The sequence below is a fragment of the Anser cygnoides genome, chromosome 2, assembly GCF_040182565.1.
Source record: "Anser cygnoides isolate HZ-2024a breed goose chromosome 2, Taihu_goose_T2T_genome, whole genome shotgun sequence".
Taxonomy (NCBI): Eukaryota; Metazoa; Chordata; class Aves; order Anseriformes; family Anatidae; genus Anser; species Anser cygnoides.
Window position 1 is genome coordinate 66,856,300 of NC_089874.1, and position 26,685 is coordinate 66,882,984.

General features: G+C 35.3%; 2 protein-coding genes across 10 annotated transcripts in view; one reads left to right on the plus strand and one right to left on the minus strand.

The window, feature by feature from the left end:
- On the plus strand, positions 1–20,388 carry NME8 (NME/NM23 family member 8). 8 transcript variants are annotated; one of them, XM_066992290.1, is made up of 17 exons: positions 1–47; positions 1,185–1,221; positions 1,314–1,371; positions 2,288–2,394; positions 3,657–3,728; positions 4,724–4,840; positions 5,449–5,515; positions 7,606–7,682; positions 9,346–9,438; positions 11,943–12,094; positions 13,444–13,622; positions 14,523–14,667; positions 15,372–15,479; positions 16,113–16,264; positions 17,240–17,384; positions 18,004–18,206; positions 19,503–20,388. In XM_066992290.1, the coding sequence occupies exons 2-17, from the start codon at positions 1,189–1,191 to the stop codon at positions 19,610–19,612; spliced, it is 1,818 nt and encodes a 605-aa protein (XP_066848391.1). In that variant the 5' UTR covers positions 1–47; positions 1,185–1,188; the 3' UTR covers positions 19,613–20,388. The 8 variants fall into 8 exon arrangements, with proteins under 8 accessions (XP_066848391.1, XP_066848387.1, XP_066848388.1 ...); XM_066992286.1 differs by lacking the exon at positions 1–47 and adding an exon at positions 89–167; XM_066992287.1 differs by lacking the exon at positions 1–47 and adding an exon at positions 89–167 and having other exon boundaries at positions 7,609–7,682.
- The window catches only part of SFRP4 (secreted frizzled related protein 4), a 20,386-nt gene continuing 8,421 nt past the window's right edge, over positions 14,721–26,685 (minus strand). The window contains exons 4-5 of one of the 2 annotated variants that reach the window (XR_010829371.1): positions 23,960–26,239; positions 14,721–15,073 (exon numbers count right to left, since the gene is read on the minus strand). Coding sequence is in view for 1 of the 2 variants with exons in the window: in XM_048075594.2 (XP_047931551.1) it covers positions 26,051–26,239 (189 nt within the window). In the remaining variant the exon portion in view is untranslated. Of the gene's footprint in view, positions 15,074–23,454; positions 26,240–26,685 lie in introns of those variants that run through there. The other variant, XM_048075594.2, reaches the window with a different exon arrangement.

Here is a 26,685-nt window from a genome sequence, read left to right on the forward strand (position 1 = left end):
GGAGCTAACGGCTATGGGGCGCTTTGGCAGCCATTAGAGCCATCAGGGTGCGGGCAGGCGGGGGCGAGGGGTGGGTGAGGGTCTGGAGTGGACCCGCAGGTCTGGGGGCATTTGCATGGTGGGATGTGTTTGTCTGGGATTGCTGGGTGTGTGGAGCTGTCCTTGAGGTGAGGTGGGGCCTCCTCACATGTGCTCAAAGGTCCATATGTGTGTCTGGAAGCTCATGGACACCTGGGCATGCTCACAGAGTGGGCCTGTGCAGCTGTGCATGCAGGTCTTTAATGAAATGAATTAGCCAAAGGAGGAAGCATCAGGGCAAGAGTTCTCACATTGGCCGTTACGCCTCTGTCTGTGATCTGAAAGAAGCAGTTCTAGTGTGACTGACAGGATAGTTCAACCTTGGGACATATATGCTGGTCGAGTTGTCAAATAGCACTGCCATTGGAGGTGACATTCATGGTGGCACCTTCCTTTTGCCAGGACAAAGACTACCATCTTAACCAAGAACTTTGGAAATCTCCACTCCATTTGCTGTTTTATTATTCAGCTTAGTTCCATTTGAAAGCTGAAGTCAAACTTCACCCAAGTATGTTAACTGAGATAGTTTTCCTGCCCAGTTCAAAGTTAAATAACTACTAAAAAAAAGATGAAGGATATGTTTTATTAATGGCAGAATGATGCACCAGCATTCAGTTTCGCAGTTCAGTTGTGATGAGACACCTGTAACTTACTGCTTTACAGATATCCCTGAATACAGGGAGACTGATTTGGTGTCATTTTGAGTCAAAGCTCTTTATTTTTTATTTTTTTTTTTATTTTTAAATGGTTCGCTGTCACAGCAGCTGTCATCCAGGTCCTTTTGGTCATTCTTATCACAGCAATTATAAATTTGAGCAATGCTTGAGGCCAAATAATTCTAAAGGCCTTAACAGGTTAAGAAGCTGAATGTTATTGTTTCCTGTGCTATTTTGTTGCATATTGCTCCACAGAATGCTGATGTAGAGTGCTAACCTCCATTCCGGTAAGGGCTTCAGTGGAGTTAAATTTTTTAAGGGAATCAGAAAACAGTGCTATGTTGAAAAAAATCCATATAAATCAGTTCTACATGTCACAGATAAGGCTCACTTTTCTTTAAAAAAATGTTAAATGTGCTTTGTGTTTTGATATGTTTCCTGTAATCACAGGAATATGTCAGGCAAGAAGAAAGAAATCCAACTTCAGGTATAAATCCTAATTACTTAATTCTAGAGATGAAAAGATTATTATTTTCTTGCCTTTTAAAGATGTTAAAATGTCAATCCATTTTATTTCAGGCCACAATAACCAATCAAAATGAGTGGGATGAAATGTTGCTGACAAAAGGTGTAGTAGGTACTAACTATTATTCTTTCTTGACACATACAATTTCTCATATATCGTCTAATATTTAATACATAAAGCTAGAAGACTAGTGCCATACTGTCCTCTAAATAATGGTTATACTAATATATTTAAATGGGTATGTTGTGTTTATGAATAAATCATATCTTCTATAATAAATAAATACACCATAAATCATACTTTCCATTATTTTATCTGGTTTTATACACTGATGTTTAGAAAATGCCATTCCAATATCATATTTTTGATGGTAGGCAATAGGACATTTCTGTGGAGGTTTTTTCCCTGAAATCTACGTTAATACTAGCCTACGTTAACTGAGCCTACGTTAATACTATACAGTTATACTCAGCAGTTAATCAGACAGCATTCTGAGAGCGCATCTGCTATATTCTCCCCAGTTTTCAGTTCACTGAGTCCAATAACAACATCTAGGTTTCCTAGGAATTGTATCTGGGTAGAGGGAACAAATCTGTAGTGGAATGAAATCTACAAGAGATCGATGATGGGAAAGAAATGGGCTCATGGAGGGAAAAAGCAATATTCTGAAAAGAAAAAGAAGAATCAAACAGAAAAGGAATATAAGAGAGAAATGTAGCTGTTTGAATTACTCATCTCAAATAGTATTGGAAGCAGATTGTTGATGTCAGAAGTAATTGAAGTACTAGAGGAAACCATGATGTGTATATATTGATGTGTACATGAAGTATACATGAAGTATAATTAATACATCGATGTATACATGAAGTGTTCATTGACTAGAAGAGGACTAGAGGATGCATGTGACTGCCTTCTCAGTACTATTCCAACACACTCCTAAGTATGTTTCATTTTATAAGTTCCACAAGTCAGCAGTCTGTAATTCCAAAATATTATATTTTAGTAATTCCAAAATATTATATTTTAGTAATAGATGTATATCAAGCTTGGTGTGGTCCTTGCATAGCTGTGGTAAATTTATTCAGAAAACTGAAGAATGAGTTTAGTGAAGATGACGTGTTGCATTTTGCAGTGGTAAGTATGTAAATTATATATGGAATTTGAATTCTAGTTTATGTTAGATGTATCTTTTTTTCTGCATGCATTTACAGAGTTTTCATTTTACTTTCTTTATACCAATTGAGTCACTAAAATTTTGGCCTGGTTGCCTTTTATTCTCAATATCTCCTTATATAGCTTTGTTCAGAGGTAGATTAGAAATGGTAGTAAGTGTGGAAGAAATTATAATAGAATCATAGAATCATTAAGGTTGGAAAAGACCTCCAAGATCATCTGGTCCAACCATCACCCTAACACCACTATCACCCACTCAGCTATGTTCCTAAGTACCACATCCAGAAATAATAATAGAAAGGGAGCTCACAATAATAATAACAACAAATTGTATAATTATTAATAACCTAATAATAATAGAAAAGGAGCTAATATCCTCCAGCTTTTCTTTTCCTTGATGAGAGTTGCAGAAACTTTCAAAAGCCAAGCTATATGGGTTTGTTTGTTGGTTTTAAGTCTGTTCATTATTGCCACATTTAAAACTCTTACATCCCTGAAAAAGTGTTGCATCTTTTTTTGCAAGTATTTCCTTGTATTTCATTTTTTAAAAGAACAAAAAGGGGGAGTTGAAAATAAATTATCACAAAACTGTAGTAGTAGAAATATTCCACTACACTGGCAGTTGGTATTCTGTATATCCAATATATATCCTGTATATAGGAGGCATATATATATTTGAATTAGATACATTTGTTTCACAGATTCAGTTCCTCACAGATACTGACCAAGCTCATTCTTTCTAATGTTACTGAAAACTTTCCATTTTTTGATCAAAGTTCCTTGAATTTTTGCATAAAATACGGGTATCATAAATATACAAAAAAACAGGAAGTTATGTTCAGAGGTAGTCTGAAGTGCTTTTTCATTGCATTGACCACACATCACAAAGAACTTAATAAAGTGGATAATTTCTTTTGTCAGGATTGCATATACTACTTCTCCATTTATGTATGTTTATACATGGAAAAACAGTACTAAAGTAACATTTTTCCTTGAGTAGCTGCTGTAATATGAAAGGAAGCCAGTCCCATATTACCAAACCAGCCCTTCCTTCAATACCAGCAGGTGGCATAAAGACTGCTAGTTGTATTTAAGATTGTAGTGAGATTATGTAACACAGTAGATGATGGCAGTTTTCTTTCAGACAAAATCTTTTTTTATACATATAAATATATGCATAAATATAAACACTTATGTAAGCAATTTTCTTCATCTGACTTCAGGCAGAGGCTAACAGTATTGAGACTCTGCAACCACTTAGGAATAGATGTGAACCCGTTTTTCTCTTTTGTGTTGTAAGTACACCACATTGCTTTCTGTTAATGCATTGCTTATTTTTACATTAATGTTTCAGTAGATTAAAAAGAAATGTGAAACTATATGTCATATTTATTTTTACATTAATGTTTCAGTAGATTAAAAAGAAATGTGAAACTATATGTCATATCTTTACATTTTACAGTATATAGGACCATATTATCAGATGTTGTTTACTTGATGCTCTTTCCCATGCCTAAATCTGTGGTTATCAAGCACATTTTTATTGTGGTTGCATATTCAGACAGCCACAGCAGATTTGTGGTACCCACATTTTTGGTAGTTACTGAGAAATCAGAGTAAGTTTTTCTGGGGTTGCCTCACATAAAATGCCTGCATTTGGCTACCCTGAAATGCTTATTCTGTGCACAATTTCCCTCAGGGAAAGAGATTACATTTCCTTCCACTTCAGTTTTTTAAAAATAAGCAAATAAGATTGCCATTTTCACATTTTAGCAATTGTAATGATTCATACATTTAATGTCTCTCGTTGATGGATACAGAAAGACTGTTTTCTTAGGACTCCATTTTAGAACACTGCTAACTTAGTAGGCAGTGAGTTTTGTTGTTGTTTTCTGTTTTTTTTTTTGGGGGGGGGGGTTCTTTTTATTTTGGCAGTACTAGGATTTGAATTTCAGCAACTACGGCCTAAGAACACCAATACCTTCAGAAGTCTTTCAGGTTTTTTGCATTTACTTTGAATTGTACTAGTATTGGTGAGCCTCGAAATAATATAGAAAATTAGACAGAAAAAGGAAATGAAGAAGTGAAAAAAAAAAAGAAGAAGAATCATTCTGAACCAGCTAAGGCATTAGTAGTTTTGCTGTTAACTTCAGTGAGCACAGCAAGTTGTGATGTTGCTGAGGAAAAAAAAAAAAAAAGACAACACAAAATATAACATGTTCCAAAACTCAAGTAAATATGTAAACTAAGTGACAAGAACTCACTGAGAGTTTTATTTTCTCTTTTACAGAATGGCAAAATTATTGCAATGGTGAGAGGTGCAAATGCTCCTCTTATAAGTAAGAAAATAACAGAGCTAGTACAAGAAGAGAGGGAAATTGTAGCTGGACAGAAGGAACGCCCTGAGGTATGCTCACAAAAAAAAAGATATTTAAATATAAATGAATATTTTTATTATAATTTAATGGTTTCTCTCAAAGCCCATGATAGTGTTTTCTGCAAAGTTTAATTTTTTGTGTTTTTTCCTTAGTAATAAGTGACACGTGATTTTTTTATAAATTTCTTTTAAATTGTACTTTTTAGAAACTGAAGAAATTTACAGATTGCCCTATTATTCAGAGAAATGGAGGGACGGGTTGCTAACAAAACATCTAGAAGATAAACCAGTTTTAGTCATTATCTTTTTTATGTTTAAGGACTGACATTTTTTCATATATAACTTAGGAGGTATTCACCATACGAAACAAAAACTTGGGAAATAGTCATGTCTCATTGTTTGTTTTGAGTGAAAATTGAGATGAAAGAACTCCACTTTCAGTAAAAGGAAACTTTTAGCAAATTATAGCCCGGGTAAGAAAAATCAGACTAGTCCAATGTCTTCAAGTTGCAGGCTTTCCTGGATAGCAAATATGTCGCTACATGAAGAAAAAAGTGTTTTACAGATCTGAGAGCTGTGTTTGATGACTTTAGCTTCACAATGTTGATGTACTTCTCCTTTATTTGCAATTACCTTAGGTAGATGAACTTACTTTCCTAGAAGAGAAATCATCAGAAGATTCTATTGAGGAGACTGTACCTGAAGGTAAATACACTTGATTTATTTTAGAAAAGCTAACAGAAAGAAAAAAAGAACAAACATTTTTAATTATTTGATTAGGAATTGTGTACGCCAAGCTCCAATAGATTGTCCTTTGATTCATTAATAACATGACAGGTTACGACTGAGAATATCAAACTGATGGAAGGTTTTCTTCTTTGAGGAATTAAGATATTGGTCTGTCATCAGTTATTTTCAACCCCTTTCTCCGAACATACAGAGTTCACGTCATGTGCAATATTAGTGCCTGAAACTCACTTCTACTCAGTCCCTGCATTAACAATATACTTTTGTTGAGGTGATGCTTGTTAACATTTGGATGTTCTACAGAAAAAAAAAAAAAACAACAAAACAACACAACAGTATGAAGTGCATACTGTGAGGATTAAAAGAGTTAATCTGTGAAGGAATGGCATGCCTTGTATCTCAGTTTGTTTTTAATTATCTCTTTCACTAGACTAGATTTAACGCTCACATCTAAGATTTATTTCAGGCTTGTTGTGAGTTGGAACCTACATCTTTTCTATTCTTGTTATCTATGGCTACTGAAGCTTCTAAAGTTCCTGCTTTGTATATGTGTATATCATTTTGTGAGGTTGAAATGAAATAGGTTTTTCCATTTTCTCTCTTCATCTTCCTTTTTTCTCTTGTTATAAGGCACTAGATCATTGTCATGGATTAAGTCATGTATGTTCTCCTTCCCCTTCATACCTCCTTTATTGTGTGGTTCAAGTGGCATGTTCCTGACCTCAGCTTTAGCCTTTTTTTCACTTATAAATCCTCTGAGACTCAGTAATACAGTATTATAAATCCTTTAGAAATTATATACAGACTTCTCACTAATCTACAGAGTCTAAATACTCTACAAAATAGAATCATAGAACAGTTTGGGTTGGAAGTGACCCCAAGGATCACTTAATTCCAACCCCCCTGCCATGGACAGGGACACCTCCCACCAGACCAGGTTGCCGAAGGCCCCATCCAGCCTGGGCTTGAACACTTCCAGGGATGGGACATCCACAGCTCCCCTGGGCAACCTGTCCCCGTGCCTCACCTTCACCTTCACAGTGAAGAGTCTCTTCCTTATATCTAATCTAAATCTCCCCTCTTTTAGTTTAAAGCCATTACTCCTTGTCCTATCACTATGCTCCCTGACAGAGTTCCTCCTAGGCTTTCCTATAGGCCTCCTTTGGGTAAATCGGGGCACAGAGATTCAGCGTGGATTCAGCTTTAGGTTAGGGTCCTTCAGAAGCCCCAGTGCACAACACTTTGTGGTAATATATTTCTTACCACCTGCAGGTGCCGATGAGTGTTTTCTAGTATTGGCAACAAGTACTAGTCCTGTGTTTCCATTACAGCTACCATTAACTGCTTCTACAGTGTTTGAGATCTGATTGAATTACATTCTAACACTTCAACTGTAAACCTCAGATTCTGCAAAGAAAGTTTATAGTTTGTATTTTCTTTGATCACTTTCTGTCATTTAGTGGTTTTGTGTATGCTACAGATGCTGCAATAGTATGCCTATGACTTGGAACACCTCTTGCTTTAAATATTAGATTAGAGCAAGCATTTTATTTACTTCGGTAGTTATTTATTGTAAATGAGTTCAGAATCCACAATACTAAGGAATCAAACATCTACTATGACAAGAAATGTGTATTTTACTGGAAATCAATACTCATACAAGGTTTTCAATTAGTGAGTTTTCCTTTGTAATATTAATTCCTTTCAAATTTCTAGTCCTGTACATAGCTCCCTAGTGAAATCATTCATCTTAAATTGTAGTTTTTCCACTGCACCTAGTTGCACGTGGAACATTTCTCTACCGTATGACCCAAAACACCAGTGGTTCACCCAGAATGTGGATTCCAGGGATGGCCAAGTACTACCTCACACTCCAAGACATGCTTTAAGTGCTGGAGTCACTTATTTACTGGAACCACTGTTTGGCTATCTCAGTATTAAGATGGAGAAGTGTTAAAAGAAACTCACTTGCAAGTAATGAAAAATGTAGTTGTGTATTTATTTTGATAAATATATTAATTGCCATATTATTTTTTTCCATTTTCCAGAAGAAGTCACATACTCTGTTGGAATTATAAAACCTGATGATGTCTTAGAAGGACATGTAGAAGAAATTAAACAAAAGGTAGACAAAATTTGAAAAGATTCATTCATCCTGTTTAGTTCAGTGGAATAGTAATAAGATGGAAGATCAAATAGATCCTAATTTATTCCCAGGCTTTAGAAAAAGGCTTGTTAATGCCTCTCTGTTAAGGATAGTAAAAACAAGTTAATTTTGCCCTGAAATAATATAGTATTCCAATTAATACTGTTGCTTTAATATTTTGTGCCAGTAAGTAAGGTATGGCATTGATTTATACAGTGGAGATCAATGACACATGAAATCTATAAGCGGATCTTTTTTTCCTCATATTTCAATAGAAATAAGGACTGGAAACTATGATGGTTAATTCTTTCAGGTGAAGAAGACATCTTTTCTGACTGTGCAGCATCTTTAAGAAATGTAGGCACATTTAAAACAACTAATCGGTTCACTGTGGAAATATTTGTGCTCACAAATGATTAAACACGTGCTTGTAGATGGAAAGGGTGATTTATGTGCACTAGTAATCACTATAATCAGAGACTGTATACTAATAATAAGAATCTCAGTGCACTGATGGATTCAGCATTTATTTAAGCAATCACATAGTGAAAGAAAATTCTCTTTCCTTCCAGAATACCATACTATACTGATGTTCCTTTAGTTACAGGAATTTTGCACTGATTCTGATACAATAATAATAATAATAAAATCTCATAACATTATATATATCAAGAATAAAAGTTAAATTTAAAAAAGATGTGAGGGTCTGCGACGTATGCAGGAGAGAATATCAGAGTGTTGTATTTCTTGTTTCTGCATTTACTCTATCTTGGCCAGAAAGGAAAAAGGTTCAATAAAGACAAAAAAAGCAGGCAGTGTTTGAAAGCAATTTAAATGGAGCTGAGCAGCTGCTAGTTGGCTCTGTCTTTACACTGCCTTGTGAGATGTGTACCCATACTGTTTCCACATTCAACCTCGTCAAGGCAATCTGGAAACACTCAGCAGCATCATAGGGACTTTTAAAGAGGAGAGTGCTGGTAAGCAGACTAACATTGGCATATGATCAGTATTGGGGCTGGATAGTGTCTTCATTGTTTAGATATAGGTATATGGTATAAATATCACATCAGTGGGACTATGAATTTTGATACAGGTCGTGTAAGTGTGCATCTCATACGTACTTTAGTATAGTAATGTAACTTAAGATAGGTAATCATAAAATAGATTTTAGCTTTGATATTTACTGTTTCTAAAGTTTATCAACTTTATAATGGTGGCCAAAAAGTTTAGCCTATTTTTATTGCAACATTTATTGACAAATACACAGTAATATGACTATTATGATTATAATACAATTTATAATAACGATTTTAGAAGTAGTTGCATTTTAATCATTCACAATGGTAAAAAATATTTATTCAATGTTAAATAAAAAGAATTATTAACCACTGAATGAATGCATACATTGAACTACACGGTATTTTCCAAAAACTTCAAAATAGTGGGCATTGTTATCCTGAATTCACCAAAGTGCTTTGAAAAGCTAGAACTTTAGTTTAGGCAAATATAGCAGTTATGTTTGGAATATTTCAGATAATTTGAATTTACGATAGCATACAAAGTCAATCAATCTTTAGATTTACATATGATATTGTATATACCCTTTTTCAAATGCCACTGAGTAATAACTGAATAATTGCAGATTAGAGATGCAGGCTTTGGCATTGCAGCTTCAGAAGAGAAAATGCTAACTGAAGAACAAATCAGAGAATTCTATACCCAGAAAAAAGAACAGGTAAAATAAAACAAACAAACAAACCAACAAACAAAAAACTTAAAAACATAAAGAAAAGAAGCAGATAAAATATATCAGTGTTACTGTATGTACTTTTAAATCCCTGGCTTGTAATTTTTTAGTATGTTGGAGAACTGAATTAATGGAGATTTAGTACACAGAACAAAAAAATAAAATGTTATCTCTCTTTTTTTTCTTACTAAGCCTTATAAAAATATAGCTCGGTAGAACTATAACATTTAGACTAAATTATATTGAACTCCAATTAAATGCTAAAATATTTAATAATTGTTTCTGTTATCATATTGTGCATGATGTTTAGCCATGGCCATAAACATAGGTTAAGTTAGCTGCTGAAACGTAGTGCAAAACAAAAACCAGTGTCATCCACAACAGTATGTATCTATTTGACACATACTGCTCCAGCCAGGTAATAATATATGCTACTTTTTCTTTTCTTTACAGCTTTTTTCACTGGATAATACTGGGAATAAGCACATGCATAGGCAGAAAGATAAAGTATCTCCACTGTAGCTTATTTTTCTGTCCTTATCCTATATTAGAGGTCAAAAGATAGCTAAGGACATGCAGATAGTTCAAGGAAACAATGAAATGGTGGTGGTCACCATTAAATGGCAATGGTCTAGCAAACTAGCAACTGGATATTGTCAAGTGTTTTGGCAAATTGATAGCTAAAGTTAGCTCTACAGAAGGATTCGAATCACGAAAATTAAGTATCTTAGTAAATACTTATTCGTTGTTAAGATCTGCATAAGATAACCAGGAGTTACATGCAGACAACTAGCTTGTTTGATATTGTCAGGGGAACCAATGAAAAAGTACAAATAAAGGGTTGATATAATCAAAACAAGAAGGTGGGAAAATGTTCCTGTGGCATTCCAAATGAATGAGAGTGAGACAAGATTGTTCTTACTGAAGCCGTAGGGGAAAAAAATAGTAAACATCTGGTGGCTGCACTGTGGTTTAGAAGGGGAGTAACAGGGTGAGGATGTGAGGAATCTTGAAGAGCTTGGTTTTGCAATGTGGGATTCTAGCTTAGACAGGTAGAAGCAGTTTTGAAATATAGGTAAATCTAAGTTATCTTCATCAGAACAGCAACCAAATTTGAGATTAGTTAGGTGTAGAGGGTGACAGGGGAGGAACAAAGATGAGGAAAAGGCATACAGAGTTTGATATGCTACAGCACTACTAGGCTGTAGTAAATCCTAGCCAGCATTAGGGTAGTGAGAATAACAAAACTACTGTGAACTATGAGAAGTAGTTCAGAGGACTTTGTGCATACTGAGAAGCTATCATTTGCCATTCTTAAAGTGTAATTCTAAGCTGAAAAATAAATATGTTAAAGTGACGATATAGAATATAGCTTTCTTCGTGCTCAGTGGGAAAAATTCTTCCCAGTTTAATACTGTGCAATCTTGTTGAAGGTTCAGAGGATGCCTATTGTAACAGAATGGAGAATCAAGTTTAATAGACTTAATATCTTCAGATATTTCAGCAGAAATTGTTTCTTTTTAATGATGAAACCACCATAACCACATCTAATAGCTACATCAATTTCTTCTAACATGAACAAGTGTACTTTTGAAGTCACAACACTCACTTTGTATGTTTTACTAAATATCTGTGCTTGCATTCAATCAGGGTTGTGTTTTTTGAGGTTTTTCATCTTGTGAAGTGGGTTAAGTGGATGCATAGATATGAAGCTAACTGAAAGAGAAAAGCAATGAATTGAAAGCAATATATATGAATATTCCATCCTCATATTATTAAAGGAAAAATATGTCATACACAGTCAGATGAGGGCGGCTAGTAAAGAAAAGATTTACTCAAATGCTTAGAAGGAGTGAAGGTATCTGAGGAAATTAGTAATATTGAAGAAAAAGATGACATACAAAGGAAAAAAAGATGAAAAACTTACAACAGCTTGCAAAGCTATTTTCTGATGAAAATGTCCATCCACAGCATTGAAGATTGAAACTAGATGAGTGAATAGAACATAGCAGAGAGAATAACAGAAAAGTCTACAAATGTCTTGCAAACATTTAAGTGTTCTATATTTTTAGCCAGCTACCTGATTTTTAGTTTCAAAAATAGTGCATTGAATTGTATTGCAATTTATGTCACATGATAAGTGCTACTGCAAGCATAGCATTTGATCACATCAAGTTTCTAGATCATTTTCTTCTCTCTCGTTTGCACTTTAACCTCAAAGAACATGTACTGCTTTCATAATGTATTTTTATTATTTCATTTATCTCAGTTACTTGAATTTTAGACATTTTATAATTTTCCTGTCTCAAATGATTGATCAAAAACTCTTCCAAACAGTTTGACAGGATTTTGAGTAATATATGCTAATGCCATTGTAAAAAGGGAGTGTAGTTAGCTACTTACAAAAGGATGTTCTCATTTCTGATGATAAAGTCAGAGTTGCTGCAATTCATAGCAAAATATATATATATATGTTTAATTATGTTTTTTAGCATGATTTTGATGATTTTGTTCAGTTCATGATGAGTGGACCATGCCACATTTTGCTAATAACTAAAAAAAAAGGAACTGATGCTATTCCTCTCTGGAAAGAACTACGTGAATCACTTGAAGGCACTCCTGATGAGTCTGGAAAGTCAGAAAGGTAACTAACAATGAAAATTGGAATATGTGATTCAGTTACAGTATTTGAAATACACCATGAAAGCAACATTCTTACAGACTCATTCTTATATTCATATGTGCCTGTGTGTGCATAGGGCCCAGGGAGCCGGCAAAGTTCTTTACCTGGTCTTTCAAAGAACCATCACTACACACGCAGTCATAGATCCTTTGGGAACATAGAAACTTCATGATTCTTAGGGAAAGATAATAAGCAAAGGGCACTGATCTCATGCTCTTTCTGAACTAGATTTGAATGGGTTGTCAGTCCAAGGAGAACAGTGCTGTACTTCAGAGTTTGTGTGGTCCGTACAGTTCCACTTCATACTAATTCACCAAGACAAAGTGACTGCCAGTACTGCCAAATGAATGCTGTGCTTTTGTCCATGTTTACTTTTATATATGCTGGGAACCTGTAGGTGTGGCCCAAGTGACACCTGGGGGGACACCTGAAGCATGCTGTGCTCCCTGGCACCACTCTGTAAAACTGAGCAAACAAGTGGGAGGGTTGTGGTTTTTTTGGTTTTTTTTTTGAGGTACCTAAATATATTGTAAGGATTTGCTGTTCCCAACCAAGGTGTCTTGGAATGTCTGTCTTTCTCTTATGCCAAGTATTTAGCAGAGAATTTTTAATAGGATGTTAGTTGTATACACAGCGCAAGACAATAGAATGTTCACAAAAATACAAATTTGGGATCGAGTTTTATATTACTATTTACAGAAAGTGGCAAAAATTGGCATACTTTGTTCCAAAAAAGAACCTGTCCTAATAATTTATATTTTTGTTGATACCTGCTGAATCCTTTTTTGAGTTGATTTAGTGCAACCAGGGAATATTGTATTTTCTCTGGGTGGCCAAGAATGAGTGTATTTACATTGCTAAATAAACCTTAGAATTACAGGCAAGTAACAATGAAAGAATCTCTGATAAAGAGAATTTTGTAGTGCAGTAGTTCTTAGGATAATGCTTTACATGAATTAAGCACAATCCTTTTTCTGGTCATTCATTATACACTGTACACTTGTCAGTAGTAATTCTGTCTAGTGAAACGGAGAAAATATTCTGAAGAATCTAGAGGGGAATTAGTAAAGCTGCATGACAGATTTCTCTTATAGCATATGTCAATGAACTTTTTGAGAAGTTAAGAAATATTTCTTGTCTCAGAAACATTACTTCAGTTATGAATCTGAATTAAATACAATCTGCATTTGTTTTTCTATTCTTATGTTTCACTAAACTTTAAGAAAGTACGTTTTCATCAAGTCAGCTGTTATCACAATGTCAAAATGCATAAAGGGACTTAAATATGACACAATTTTGTGTCTCATTAGACCAGAAGAAACTCCAGAAACTGAGAGTATATTAAATATGTGTGATGTGCAAAGCAGTATAGAAGATGCCAGCAGGCAACTTGCCTTCTTTTTCCCAAATTTTGGTCAAAAGAAGACAGAGCAAAAATTTGAAAAGACTTTGGCCTTAGTTAGACCTTGTCTCCTAAGGGAAAGACGAGGTAAGTTGTAATAACTTCATTTTCTATCAAGGGCATGAAATGTCTCATTTTGAATTTCAGAAATTCTAACACTACTAATGAAATGTTGCTAGATTATCTTTTCTCCTCAGCTTTAAGTTAACAGTAATCTTTATCACGAAAAAAGCTACATGGCTGATGTGTTTGATATATTTAGAATATAAATGTCAAAACTATTTTGTTCCTTTGGTTGACTTTTCAAGAATATCTTTAGGTTGTATATTTTCAAGAATATCTTTAGGTTATATATCTGGATGAAATTTTTATAGAAAACCTTTCAGACAAGTAACTGCATATTTAAGTACACTACAGGGAAACATAATGTAGTAGTTGATACTATCCTTGCCTTGGCGTGTAGATCAATGTCAAGAGTGAAAAAGACCTGACTCAGGGTGTTCTATGCTGCGTACATAGGCCTATACAGATAAGATTTTTACAAATTGGATCAGAAAATCTGCTGCATTAGTATGAAGCTCCATCCAAACAAGTTTACTTTTCTTCTAATTTATATTTGCATTTCTTACTAGAATCTAGCTAGCTCCTTCATTCTAGAATTCTAGAATTTCTGTACTGGAAATAACTTAGAGATTTGAAAGACTACAATTTTGACCTCTCCTTGTGTATTTATTTTCTTGATCACTATAGAGTATGTTGCTTAGAAAAGCCATTTTGCAGTCCACATCAGCTTTGTGAGTGTCCAGGCAACTACTGAAGCCTTCTAGCAGTTTCTTTAAATTAGTTTTCTGCTCTTCAGTTAAGAAATTAATTCATTTGTAAAAATTTAAGATCATTATTGGATAGCCCATAGCCCATGTCATTTCTTCAAAAGTGTTTAATTGATGAATGGATGGCAATTTAGCATTATTTCAATATTTTAAACAGATTCTATTATACAAAGAATAAAGGATGATGGCTTCGAAATAGCAATGCAGAAAGAAATAAACCTATCTGAAGAACAAGCACGTGAATTTTACAAAGAGCATGAAAATGAAGACTACTTCCCTTTCCTGCTAGAGCAAATGACCAAGTAAGGTGAATGAAAAATGAGACTGCAGATCTAGAAATGAGACTGAAATTTTCACAACAAATAATTAACCTGAATATTATAGGGCTGTAAGATACCATCTTATCTGAGAGTTTAGTAAAGCTCAACACAGGATCAGAAAACTGCAGATAATGAGATAATTCCCAAATACAGTACACAGATCAGATTTCTAAAATTTTCTAGTGACTCCATACCTCCATACGTAAGATGTTGAAGTCAGTGGCCAATTCCACTGATCTGGGTGAAAATATTTGAGCTGTGCTCTCGAAGGCTTCATTTAGATTGTTTATAGGAGGACTCTATAGTCTTTATCTATATTGTGTGCTGGATTCCTTGGAGTGGAAAATAAATCATTTGGATATTGTCTTCATGTGAAGTTGGAACATACCTGGGACAAATAAAAAAGTTTAGGAGCTGATCAGTGTTTTTATGTCTAGTAATAAAGACATAGCCCAATTCTGTAACATTATTGGTGTTGTGGTAGCATTGAGTAACTTTGAAATATAAATTAATTTAATCTCCATAAGGTTTTATCAAACTGTAGCTTTTTGAACAGAGATTGATTTTAAAATCCTCCAGTACTAGGGGTCATTTTCCTTGTCTCGACTATATATAATTAAATTCCTTTTACAAATTACAGAGAGTTTAATATTTGATGTTCTTAATGCCAGTTTTCCACTTTACAGTGGTCCAACTCTTGTACTTGCTCTAACGCGAGAAAATGCTGTAGCACACTGGAGAAATTTATTAGGTCCAAAGACTATTGAAGAGGCTAAGAAGGAAAATCCAAACAGGTAATACTTAAATAGTAAACCATCATTCACAGTTTTAATTTACTTTCATATTCTTCAGGTCAATGAATACCACATTCGAACTGGTGTAACTATAGTGCCATCGTCTGGAAGCTGATGTATATTTCTGCAGCTTGTTAAGGTTTTCTTGTAACTATAGCATTGATTTTTTTTCCTTGAAAGAACATCATTATTTTTTAGTCTGAATGCCTGTTTTCTTAGCTAAATTAAAACCTTTCATTGATTATTTATTATTTGTGGCTGAGTTTCTTCTACACATTTTATAAAGGAGCATCTTGGTTTCACCTGCTTGTAGCATTGTCCTAAGAAACTGCTGTGGTATCACAATACTTATTGTTGACAGAAATGCTGTTTCACTAAGCAAGACCTGGTATTATCTTGGAAATATAACAGGATGACAGTTGGGAAGGAAAGTATTCATATTTCATCTGGTTAATTAAAAAGTTGATTGCTCTTTCTGTAGACAGTGAGTGCTTCTTACATCTACAGAGAGATTGTCAAGCACTTCAGTGGCCAGATCAACTTCTATTTATATTTATTGGGTTCAGGTTAGTCATAGCTTAAGCTCAGGATGGCTATTCCTTTACATAATTTCTCTGTTTTCATGCCTCTTAGTTTACGTGCACAGTATGCAGTTGACAACATACCAATTAATCAGCTGCATGGTAGTTCTTCACCTAATGATGCTCAGAAGGAATTAGAATTCTTCTTCCCTCAGGAGCACACTTTGGCTTTGATCAAACCTGATGCTGCTAAGAAGCATAAAGGTAAGTGATCTAGAAGGCATGGGCTATGTCTGCAGATATTATTTATCCAAAATATTAGCAATATACACCACAGTAAATCATGTCAGATGCATTATTTTTATTCTCTGAGATGCTTTTACCATGCAGTGAAATGCTTTTACAGGGCTTGCATAATTCATATTGAGGTCTCAAATATGACATTTCCTTTGCTTAAATAGCCTATAGCTCTTCTTCACAAGAATACTGGTGAATTGAAGTGAGAGAGTTCTCAGCTAAATTAAAATGTTTAAAAGCCAAGAATTTGTCCAAACTATCTGCCCAGCATTTTTTATATAAGAGAGAGGCCTTCTGAAGTCATGCTACTGATTTCAGACAGTTGTCTCTACTGACTCAAAAGGAGCCATTGCTGGATTAGATGCATTCCCATACTTGGCTTAACTTGACATCAGACAAAGGGAATAAGGAGAAAAGGTTAAAGTAAAAAGAACTCTATGAGTTTGGAATCTTACCTAAAATTTTTCTTGCAATTTTTTTTACCCCTGTATTCAGAGCCTCTTGTTGGCATTCTTCTTTTCTCTCCTAACAAGTTTTGTAGTCTTTTTAATTGTTAATTCATTGTTGGCTTTTGTAAGTCCTTCTTCCCCTCTTGTTACAATCCAGATTGATTTTATCAGGCCAGCTGGTGTGTAATGTAGCATTACTACTACATTCCACGTTCTGTCTAATGTCAGAAATAGCAATGAATGCTATTAGTATAGTTTGCAACAGTTTGGGTTTGTCACCTGTATAGAGATAATTTAGTCCAATGACAGTGGTTTATTTTACATTTTAGTTAAAAGTTGTAGTTTGACATTATAAGTAAAATTTTAATAGTTATTCATATTTGTTTAAAAAAAAAAAAGAAAACTGATCTAATACTCTCTGAAAAGAAGTATTTTTATTTGCATCTAAACTACTTTAATCAAGAAAGAATGAATTTGCTTGTTATTCTCCTAGATGACATTATGCAAAAAGTTAAAGATGCTGGGTTTACCATCTCAAAGATTAAAGAGGAAGCTTTAACTCGTGAAATGGCTACGAAGTTTTATAAGGATCACGAAGGAAAACCTTTTTTTGAAGAGTTAGTGGCACTTATGACTGAGTAAGTGTCTAGCTATATAGTAATGAGTTATGCAAATACGCATCATAACTTTGAATTTACAGAACCAACAAAACAAGCAACACCAAGGTGCGCTGAGGATTTTACATTCTGTTACTCTTTCTGGCAAGTTTAATGTTTTTTTCAAAGTTTTATGATTACCTTTTAGCATGGAGTGCCCTTCCTTTAAAAGGAAAATTTGCAGTTCTTTCCAAATTTATGGACAGTGACTATTATTTTGGCTTAGTTTCTCAAAGAACTCTTTTTTAATGGAATCCTTGTTCTTCCCATGTGGGACAAATATTTTTCTCATAATATTTTTTGTATAGCTGTTGATAATGATGTGTGTTTTCTTGCTTCAGAAATTATTTGGTAAGAGCATTTTTAGGACAAGAAGTCCAAATTCAAATAGTTGATTATCATAACCTTTGTGATTTTCAAATATAGATATCAGAAATTTTATATTGTCTTAAAACATTCCAGAAGCACATTTTAAAATTTAAACAGTTTAACGTTATTCAGATAGCATAATGCTTAACATAACCCTTCACAGTACCTCTGAAGTTACAGCTAACTCTGCCTCTCAGAATCGCGGAAGAACTTTCATATATTGATTTTACAGGGGCCCATCAGTGGTAATGGTCTTAACAAAGGAAAATGCTGTGCAAGAATGGAGGCAACTAATGGGTCCAACAGATCCAGAAGTAGCAAAAGAGAGCTCTCCTGAATCAATTCGGGCTCAGTTTGCACAAGATATTTTGTCTAATGCTGTTCATGGATCGTCTACTAGAGAACACGCACTGGAAAGCATTGAGTGTATATTTGGTGAGATTGATATAGATTGAACAATTAAGACACAATCTCTGAAAAGTTGTAGTCAAGTTATTAGATACATTTGTCTACCCAACCACCTGTATTTAGCACATATATGTACAAACCCATTTTCCTCCATACTCTATCAATTTTTTGTTACCAACCAATTTCTATATAGCAGAGCATATTAGTGTAACAAGTAATGCTTGCTAGAAGTCTGATGTTAGTAATGATTTCTTTATATATGCTTGGTATGTAGTTTTTCTTTTAGCACTTTAACAAAGGTATGCCTTTCCAGTAGTCCAAGAGTCTGAGGTGTTTTTTGTATAGCTACCTTAAAAACAGGGTCAATAAAGAAAGGTCCTGAAAACACTATTAGTGATACATCTGCTGTGATGTAGTTAGAGTCCTTCAGTTCAGGCAGCCTACAAAGGAGAAATGCTATAAGGTAGTGGAGGTGCAGTTACAACATTGGCAGGGGGCAGCAGCAAGTGTGGGAACACTCAAGTGAGAATGGGCCAGGAGCCAAGGATGACTGAAACACAGGGTGTGCCCTCACTGGTGGGAGCCAGGGTCCTAGCAGAACTGGGTAGACAAGTACATTAACAGCCCCAGACAAGGCAAGTTATGAACCAGGTCCAGCACCAATTCAAGGGTCTAGTCAGGAGCAACAGGCAAGGGAGCCAGAGACAGGTACTACAACATAGCTCAGGCAAGGATTAAGCCCAGGTCTGAGCTTAAAGGGGCTCCTTGGCCCATTTGGCATGGGTGTGAATCACAAGAGATTGCTCAGGGCTATTAAGGCCTACTGGCTCCCTCAGGGCCCTTAGAAAAAAATGCATTGCTTGTTTATCCTTGCCCTAAACATCTAATGGTATCTATCACAAGCAGGATAATAGTCTAGATGGCCCTTTCCAGCCCAGTTGCTCAATTCACATATATCAGAAGAAGCAAAATATAAAGTCACCTCTTACGTACAGCTACTCTTGAAATATATATCCTTGCCAAACTAGTGAATTTGTATCCTGTCTCAGTCTAGTCTGGCTGGCTTTCAAGAAGAACACAAATATTCTTCAGTAGCTAATACATTTTAACTTTTACTGCCCAAGCCTGTGGAAGGTTGAGATACTAAAGAATGGTATTCAATTAAAGCAGTTTACGTTACAGCATTGATTAAAAGTGGAAAGTCCAGAATGAATGAGTCTTCTCACACTTCTCTTACTGTTCCTATTGTATTTGATGTGACTAGCTGTTTTAAAGAGCTTCCTGACAAATATTTATGTTGTGATGGGGCATTTGTTATTATAGACATTCCTCTAGCAGAAGTTGGACTGAGCATTCTCCTGGTGGCCCATTTTCACCTACAGCTGCTTTACTGCAATAAACTCTGCTTGAGGCAAGCCTCTAGGATATTTTGATTAGTGCAGAATTTATATGTCACCTCGGTGAGCTGACTTCAGAGAAGCATACCTCAGAATTGCTGTATGTTCTTTGGCTTTTTTTTTTTTTTTTTTACTTCAAAAACCAATTAAAACTGTTCTTCCTGGCATTATTTCAGTGCTCTGTGTCTTTTGGGTGTTGGTATGTTATACCTTAAGCCAAGAAGCAGTCCCAGAAAAGGCCTGAATACAGCAATTTCCGATGCATCAATTCAGTTTATTTCCCAAGATTTTTGTTAAAGTTAGTGGCTTTTCTACCAACAGGGCAAATACAATGTTGAAAGTTTAGATGGGATTGATTTTTGACAGGACAGGAAACGCTGAAACAACAACCTATGTTTATGTCTTACTAGAAGTTCATGAAACTTCTGATGTAAGTTCACAGCCAAATAGTACATGATCTATACGTATCATACACGAGATTTGAATACTGTAGATTACGTAGTGTACTGGTTTTAGAAATTTCAGTTAGCTGTATGGGTACACTAGTTCTGCCTGGTTAACCATGATATAATTGAATATACCAAGTTCTTGTCTTTTTAACTATTGCTCTTCATCCTCTATTACATCACTCTCAAGCATTTTTTTTCTGTTTGGTTGAACTGTTGAAGGACTGCATTTATTTGGGTTCATATATTCATGTGCATCAGTTTTGATCCCTGTTTTGTGCTTGCTTAAAATGATTCAGTAGATTACATTGAAATATTGTGCGATCTGTACCTAATATCTCAATGTAATTTACTGAATGTTAGGTATAGATAGTAAAATATGTTGAACTCAAATTGAAATTTGGGAACATTTAATTTGTTGATGTATATTTGCTTCTCCTAAATATCTTCTTGATCTTAAGGTCTTTTAGCAGCTTTGTAAAAAAGTAATTTAAAATATACATCTCAAAACAATAAAAATAATTCTGTCAGCTGGTGGAGATTCAGATTCATGAAGGTTGTGTCTCTTTGAGATTAAGACTTCTGTAGAGTTATCAAAATGTCAAAAATTCAGAAGCATGTACGTTGAAATACTGACAATATTTTAGCAAATTATTTTATCTCTTTAAAAGTTTAACTCAACATTTAGATGTTGTACACACAATTTAGACTGACATCCACTGTTCTTTAAGTTTTATATTACTGGGACATAGACATGGATGTGATGTTTAAGAGTTTGAGCACTGTGATGAGGTAGACAAGCATTTGCATTTACAGACTCAGAAGGAATGTGTTCCAACATAAACTCCATTGAGTATCACAGATGAAAATCTTCTTGAAATTACCTTTATAGAGCTTCTCTGGCTATAAATCTTACAGAAAGTCTGGCTGTCCTTCTGTCCATCTAAATGCCAGACAGAAAGAGAATGTGACCTCTGTGACCATTTATTTAGAAAATGTTGTGTGGTTCACTGTAGAATTAGGTGTTGCAGAGATGTGATGAAAATTCTTCCAACACTAACAAAAGATAACATAATTTTCTTCAAATTTTTGTCCCAGCAGGAGATAACTGGAACCACAGGGAATGTTTATTTGTATAATAGACCACATATTTCCTTGCTTAGGAACATTAATGAAATCGTAATCTGACAGTAAGATTATTTTAAAGATCTGTTTTACTTTAGAATGATAAATAAGGTAGTTCTAAATTTCAAAATACTGTTAAGAAGAATTAATATGCCTTATAGTAGTGAGAATTTGTACTGCATTACTGCATATAAAATAAGGGAACTGGAAAGAAGGCTTTTTTTCCCCATGAAGAAGATGGAGTTGATCAGCTTGTGGATGTGCACTGCTATAGTGGTTTTCCAATGAAGGAGGTACACGGGCAGGTCAGAACTTGTAAGTATCTATTAGCTTTTTTTTTTTTTTAGTCCTTTGTGACTGAATAATTAGCTTTCTGGTTACCTTGCTTAGAGGATAAATATTGATGTGCTCTGAGTATCTAAAAGCAAAAGTTTTCATCATACTGTAACTAAAAAGAATCAAAATACCCAGGGTGTTGGTCTATTTGGGACTTCTTTTTATCACTCTGATATATCCGTTAACCTTCTTCTATCTGTAGCACATGACATCTGGCATATAAGGTACATTTATGTTTTGATTTTAGTATTCTTATCTACAGAAGAAGAGTGTGTCCTCCTGTGCAGATGTTTTTCTTTGTGCTTATTGCCATACTGTTTGATACACAAGCCTTTTGACAGTAACAATAGGAGCAAGTCTGATATTAATAGAATAGCTGGACCATCCTGAATTTCCTACATATCTGACAAGCAAGTTTGAAATACTGTTTCACCCTCTAATAAGGCTGGTGTTTAATTTCAGGGAAGTTACAGGAAAAATAGTGGCAGCAGTTGAAATTAAATGTAGTGTTACCACAGAGCCTTGACTAGGACTAATTAGAGGTAATATACCTCTATAGAAATTAAATACTTATTTGCAGGTTCTTGCAAGTTACTGTTTTTTACTATAAATGTAAACAATTTCTAATGTTTGCTGACCCATATTGATGGATTTGTATTTATTTGCATGATTAATTGGAGTTGATATGGTTTACAAGAAAACTTTGGTTGAGGAAATATTTTCAAGTGTGCATTTACATTCAACCACCAAGCACAACCAAAATATGCGGGTCAATTTTGCGTAATTGCAGTAAATATTTTTTCAGTTTTCATTCATTTGGAATCTAGGCTACAATGGCAGAGAACATAATTTAAGAGCTGTTTGAGTATTTTGGACTGGAAAATCTTCTTTTTGTTTGTACAGGAAGTATGTCTCAGTTATATGCAGTGACTGGTCAAAAGTAACAAAATTACAACACTGAACTGAATTAAAGTGACCGGGTCATTTAGGTCCTGTTGGAGGGGAGGTTATGGGTTTTCGTTGTTCTTGGTTTTCTTTTTATTTTTTAAGTCGTGCATAAAAGAGTTCTGATTTGCATTTATGGCGAGTTTCTAAAATAGTGCCAATTATTCACAATTAGAGCAAATATTTTTTCAGGTTTCGTTCTTTTGGAATTGAGGTTAGAACATTCAGTAAAAATATTCAATGGCAGTTCTTACTAAACCGGGTACATGTGTGTGGGAGGTAGCAAGACACTCACTAGAAACATCTGTTCAATGTTCCAGGCCATTTTTATTTTACATGAAGAAAAAATGTCAAGCCCCTCAATGGAAGGCAGCTATAATACCGAGAAAAAGCATTTGACACTTCAAGTTTTGGCCTGCTAATTTTTCAGCTGTAAATAGCTACAATAATTACTTTCCTCTCTCAATAGACACTGTTTGTCCACTCTGCTAAATCTAGGTTTTGTGACTCTGGTGCCAGGGTGCAGTAACATGGCAATGACTACATATGGCCATGGTTGTGCACTAGGAGAGCCAAGCCTGACTTTTTGCCACATGTGAAGGAGCAGAAGTGGTGAGCTGGCCATGTGGGAGTGGAGGAGGATGCACTTGCCTGCTTGAACAGCCCTTGCTGCTCCAATACCTGCTTCGCACCTTTGTAAGGGAATGGCAGCAGGCTGGAGGACAGAGATGGTCTGGATTTGGATTCAGCCAGCATTTGATGTCACAGTGAATTAGTAAGTGTAAGAGATTTTCAAAATGGAGTGAATTATATTAGTACTGAATTGGTTTGATTCATGGCTCCATAAAAGAAATAGAGAAAATTATTTTGGGGGAACACACTACCTTAATAATCCATTTCCCCTGTTCGCACATCTGTTCTTTATATTGTGCTATCTCCTGTTTTTTGTTGTATTGCCTTTCCATCTTCAGTATTTTTACCACACCAGAATGAAAGTCAACCTAAGTCAGCATACATAAATATGTCAAGGAATTTGGAAATACTGGGTTTGGTGCATCAAAGTTTATACCAGCATAATGAAGCACTTAGTGTAATGATGGTAGCTTACAAAAGGAATGGTGAAAATTCTCTGTAGAAAATAATTTTTGCATTTTACTTCTGTGATATCAAAAAATGAAGAAGGTTTTATTTTAACAGTAGAAAAAATAGTGTGCAAAGTTGCTATGAAGTCTAGCTAGCTGTTCCAAAAGGTTCATTCAATGACCACGCTGGGCTATGTTCACAATAAAACTAGTCAAAGTGAAATATCATGACTTTTGTATTTGTTATTTCAACATCACATTGATAGGACTGTCATTCAGTTTTAATGGATATCCTTATACATAATTATTTGGTACTTTAAACTGGCATCAATATTGTTGTTGATCAAAGCTTAAGAACTCCTGCTACAGCATAAAAATTATTTTAGAAACTTTCCAATCATACTTATCTTTTAGATCATGCTTACTTAAGTTATCATTTTCAAACTTACCTAATTTAGTCAACTGCAGTGAAATTCTGTCTCCTTTGATTTCAGTTTCAGCTTTTCCATTTCATCACACAGGATTAAGATTACACCTGTAGTCTGTAATTAGGCACCAAAGTTTGTGGTCTGTTTTTTTAGACATGTCAAACACACACAGTTCTCACTGAAGTCAATGGATGCAGCATATGCTCAGCATTTCTGGCATCTGGATTGAATTTTGGATCCAATTCTGCAGATGTTCTGTAGAGATAAATTTCTGCATCTGCCCAGAATTAGCAGGAAGGACATACATACAAATGCTGACCTTCGCATATTTTAGCTGACAGTTCAAAACTCAACCAATGACCATGAAAGCTGCATTTGTTTTCCCTGAACTACCCTGCATGCTGTTTTTCAATTTCTCAATTTTTCTCTACCACTTCTGCCCTTCTGTTTTAAGCATTTTAACTTGCAATTTATGTCTTTGGCCTGTGTTTAGCATATTGCCAAATGTGTTACTGCTACTACCAGAATCACTCTGGCATATTCTGTTTTAAAATTCATGTATGCAAATTTCATTGGAAATCTTGTAATAACATATAGATCAATATATTGGCGTGATCAGCTTTAACTCTTTTTTTTTTTTTCCTGATGTAGACCATCTCTACATTATAAACTGCAGGTTTGCTTTATAGATATTAGAAACATCATGTCTAGACCTTAGTGTTGCTGTAGTAATTCTTGAAGGTCTTTAAGACATTTATCATGAGTTCTTATGATGTCGATGAGGGAAATCTCCTTATTTGTTAATGGAAATCTGACTGTGCTAGCTGTACTGCCTTCTCCAGGTAGAGCCTGGACAGGAACAGCATAAATGCCATCTTGGAATATGCCAGTTAGGCTTATATGACCTTTGCTATTTTAGTAGCTCACACAGCTTAAAAAGGGCAGTAAATCTTAGTACATAATTAGTAGCATCTGCTTTGCCTGTGACATATTGCAGGGGGAATGTTACCTTATGATCAGCAAAACTGCAGCTAGACAGTTGTTTTGAGAAGTTCATTAACAGGAACAAGCCATCTTATTTATTTATCTATTTATTTATTTGTGTATTTGGTATCAGAGCAAGATTTAGAAATATGATATCAAATGATAAAAAATGATCCAAGTGAACATGGAGCCACACGAAGCCTTATCTTTTCTTTAATACTGTACAGTAGCTGTGAGTTTTGTTTAGAATAATGCTTCTCTTCCAGTTTTTGTAACAAAGCTATATTACAGCAAAAATATGTTATTTTAAAGAATTTTGCAGATCTGCTTCACTTTAATCTGTCCTTTTAAAAAATACTGATTTTCCAATTAGATGTTTAAATATATTTGAAATTATAACAACAGAAGCCAGCCTGAAGTACAATAAAAAATTAGTTTGCTTTCAATGCATTTTTGCTACACAAACTCACAAATTCAAATGCTAACAGTGTGAGCATATTTCTGGCACACACATAAAAAAATAAAATCACATAATGCATACCCAGATGCTTATTGGTAAGCTATGCTTTTGAATGCTCTGAACAAGGGCCGTGATTCCAAGTAGCAGATAGATTCAGCTCCGGCAGCTGGAGTAGTTACTGCACCAGCTCTCTGCCTTAAGTTACCATCTCTCTACTGCTCCTCGGTTGCCATGGTCCCCAACTCACCAGGCTAACCCAGACTAACTCTCCAGCTAACACAGCCGGCTGCCACGAGTACTTTCTGAGCAGAGAAGAGGGGCACCACACAGCTCTCCCAGCCTCTGGAGGGTAACAGGGCAGGCAACCAGGACACGGGGATAAAACTTCTAGCAGCCAAGGTAGAGCTATCTAGAATTGCAAATCAGAACCCCAAGGTAAACCTCAGTCAGCCTGAATATGCCTACCACTTATTAGTGCAAACCTATGCTCTATGGCTTGCAGTGGCTTGAAAGGAAAAGTGAACCTTTAAAAGTAAAGTGCAGCAAAAATGTCTATGCAGAAACTGCAGTGAGTTTTTAAGTCGATGAGTTCTGGATTAATAAAACATGCCAGTCAAGCCAGATTGTGACCCTCATCATGCAAGAAAAGTCTTTTGGAAACGTCACACTCATACTTTTTTAGCATTGGCTTCTTTCTGGCCATTTCTCGGTTTAGTGGCCTTTTTGGGGCCACTGACCAGTGGGTTGGTGTTCTTGGTTGATGGTTTTGGGGCCCCGCTCCGACCACTGCGCCCTGCATTTTGGTTCTTACTGCGGGCCATTCGCAGCTTTTGTTCTTGCAGCCTCTGTTCCCATCTCTGCGGAAGGGCAGAAAAAGAGGATGAGTTAGACAAAGACATTGCCATACATAATTGCATCTTAAAACTGTCCAGCACCATTGATACCAGTGCTGGTCTTAACATTTTTGTGCTCTATTCTGCAGAGCCATTGATCTCAGTATGTTATAGCTGGCTGTAGTGGGAACCTGACATATTCTTGGGTGGGGGAATTTCTACAATATCAGCTGATGAAAATGAAAACTGCACATCTTGGCTGCATGCTGCATGTGAGCGTGCTTCTCATGCCTTTCCAGAAATCCAGGGAAGTGGGCATCCTGCCATCAAAAAGACAGGATCTGCTCCCAGGGACTCATTTTGCAAAACCATTCTTTGTTGTCTTATTGAAGGTGCTACTTGAGTTTTCCTATGAAAAGTCCGCAATTGTGAATAATGTATCTGCAGCTTTACTCAGTAGCATCCCTGAG

Excerpts from the sequence above, each read along its gene's own strand:
- NME8 (XM_066992286.1), top strand. The coding sequence starts at position 124 with ATGTGTTTGTCTGGGATTGCTGGGTGTGTGGAGCTGTCCTTGAG. Across the intron at positions 1,222-1,313 it reads AGAAAGAAATCCAACTTCAG|GCCACAATAACCAATCAAAA; the intron begins GTATAAATCCTA and ends ATTTTATTTCAG. Across the intron at positions 16,265-17,239 it reads TGCTGCTAAGAAGCATAAAG|ATGACATTATGCAAAAAGTT; the intron begins GTAAGTGATCTA and ends TTATTCTCCTAG.